The sequence below is a fragment of the Chinchilla lanigera genome, unplaced genomic scaffold (genome assembly GCF_000276665.1).
Source record: "Chinchilla lanigera isolate Chin_1 unplaced genomic scaffold, ChiLan1.0 scaffold00174, whole genome shotgun sequence".
NCBI classification, from domain to species: Eukaryota; Metazoa; Chordata; class Mammalia; order Rodentia; family Chinchillidae; genus Chinchilla; species Chinchilla lanigera.
Window position 1 is genome coordinate 325,160 of NW_004955575.1, and position 1,525 is coordinate 326,684.

The window sequence follows — 1,525 nt, forward strand, 5'->3', positions numbered from 1 at the left end:
GAAGTTCCACACGGATGATAAAATGTGATGAGAGAATTCGGGGCTGGGGTATAGTTCTATTGTGGTAGACATAAGTGCAGAGGCCTTCACTTTGAACATAATACCAAAAAAAAAAAAAAAAAAAAGACTAAAATTCATTTTAGGTTGTTTTTTATTTTTGTTTTTTGTTTCTTTTCTACAAACATGAATACTTTTTTTAAACCTCAAGCTGTAGGCTCATGAAAAAAAATTTTTTTTGGGGGGGTACTGGGAATTAATCTCAGCACCTTGTGCTTGCCAGGCAGGTGCTGTGCCACTGAGCTATATCCCCAGGCCCTCATGAAAATATGCATGTGAAAGTTCGTATTATTTGCTACACAAGGTCTTCTGTAGTTACACAATGCCTTATACATTAAGCAGGTGCTCTATGACTGAGCCATATCCAGGTAAGGTCCTACAGTAAGGCGGAACACATGCATCTTCCTACATAATGGATCTTTATTTTTATTTTTTGAAACAGGGTTTTCCTGTGTAATTCAGGCTAGCCTTGAACGCACTCTGTAGCCCAAGTGGGCTTCAAACTCACAGTGATGCTTCTGCCTCAGCCTCCCAAGTGTTGGTAGCATACACCACCATGCCCAGCTATAATGGATGTTTAGATGTCAATATAGCTACACAGACTTTTTGTTCTCTCCTGAGGAGTAGTTACCACTATAATTCAGTCATTTGTCACCCAGACTGGTTTGGGCAGACTGTCTGCTTTGAAAACGTATTCTTAGCATCTAATAGTCCTTTACGTTGGGAAAATGTTTTATTATTTTGCTCAATAAAATTCTTACAGCGTGGAGGTGCTGCGAGAGAGTTCCTGTGAAATAAATGACAGTCGCAGAGCATTAAATTCTTCATCCCCAGGTTAGGATGAAGACTCCATATGGTGTTTATATGCCTGTCACACAAAAGGTATTCATTACGGTTTCCCCTTTCTGTGTTTAATAAATTGCTTTCTTCAGTGACTCGAGATCTCTATTAGTACCGCTCACCTCTGCTTTCTCTGAGAAGTAGTTAAGCTATCCTCTTTTCTTTTTCCCTTGCTGATTTCCTGGGTTTTCTTCATATTCTTCTGGCGAGCAAGTTCTCGCTGATTGCCACCTACAAAGGTACGACAGTCACACTCTTGCTATCTTCAAATTTATTAATTCCACTAAAGGGCCAAAGTTTGCTTTTTAATACACATCCCGAAAGCAGCACTGAGGTCCTCCCAGATCTGACAAGAAGGAAGCTTAAGGTAAACACGAACTTAAGAGTATCGCTGCATCGATCTGTCCCAGAGCTACAAATACACCTTCCGCACCAGGCACTGCAACGCGATGTCTACGGGGATCAGCGTTCCAAAGTGCCGGCTCTGGACCGCGGAGAGGACGCTACACCTCTGCGAGCTCGGCCCAGCGCGACCTGCGCTCGAGCAGAAGCACAAGCTCCCTGGGCAGCTGCGACCGCGGAACAAAAGCGCTCGGAGGAGCGCGGTGGGGCTCCCCGCCCCGCGGGC

The 1,525-nt window shown here is 44.1% G+C and overlaps 1 protein-coding gene across 1 annotated transcript in view; it reads right to left on the bottom strand.

Annotated features, from left to right (window-relative positions):
- LOC102027587 (small EDRK-rich factor 1) overlaps positions 1–1,525 on the bottom strand; it is a 4,405-nt gene that overhangs the window by 2,483 nt on the left and 397 nt on the right. Inside the window, exon 2 of the mRNA XM_005413924.2 lies at positions 1,020–1,128. Coding sequence (XP_005413981.1) covers positions 1,020–1,128 — 109 coding nt within the window. The remainder of the gene's footprint in view (positions 1–1,019; positions 1,129–1,525) is intronic.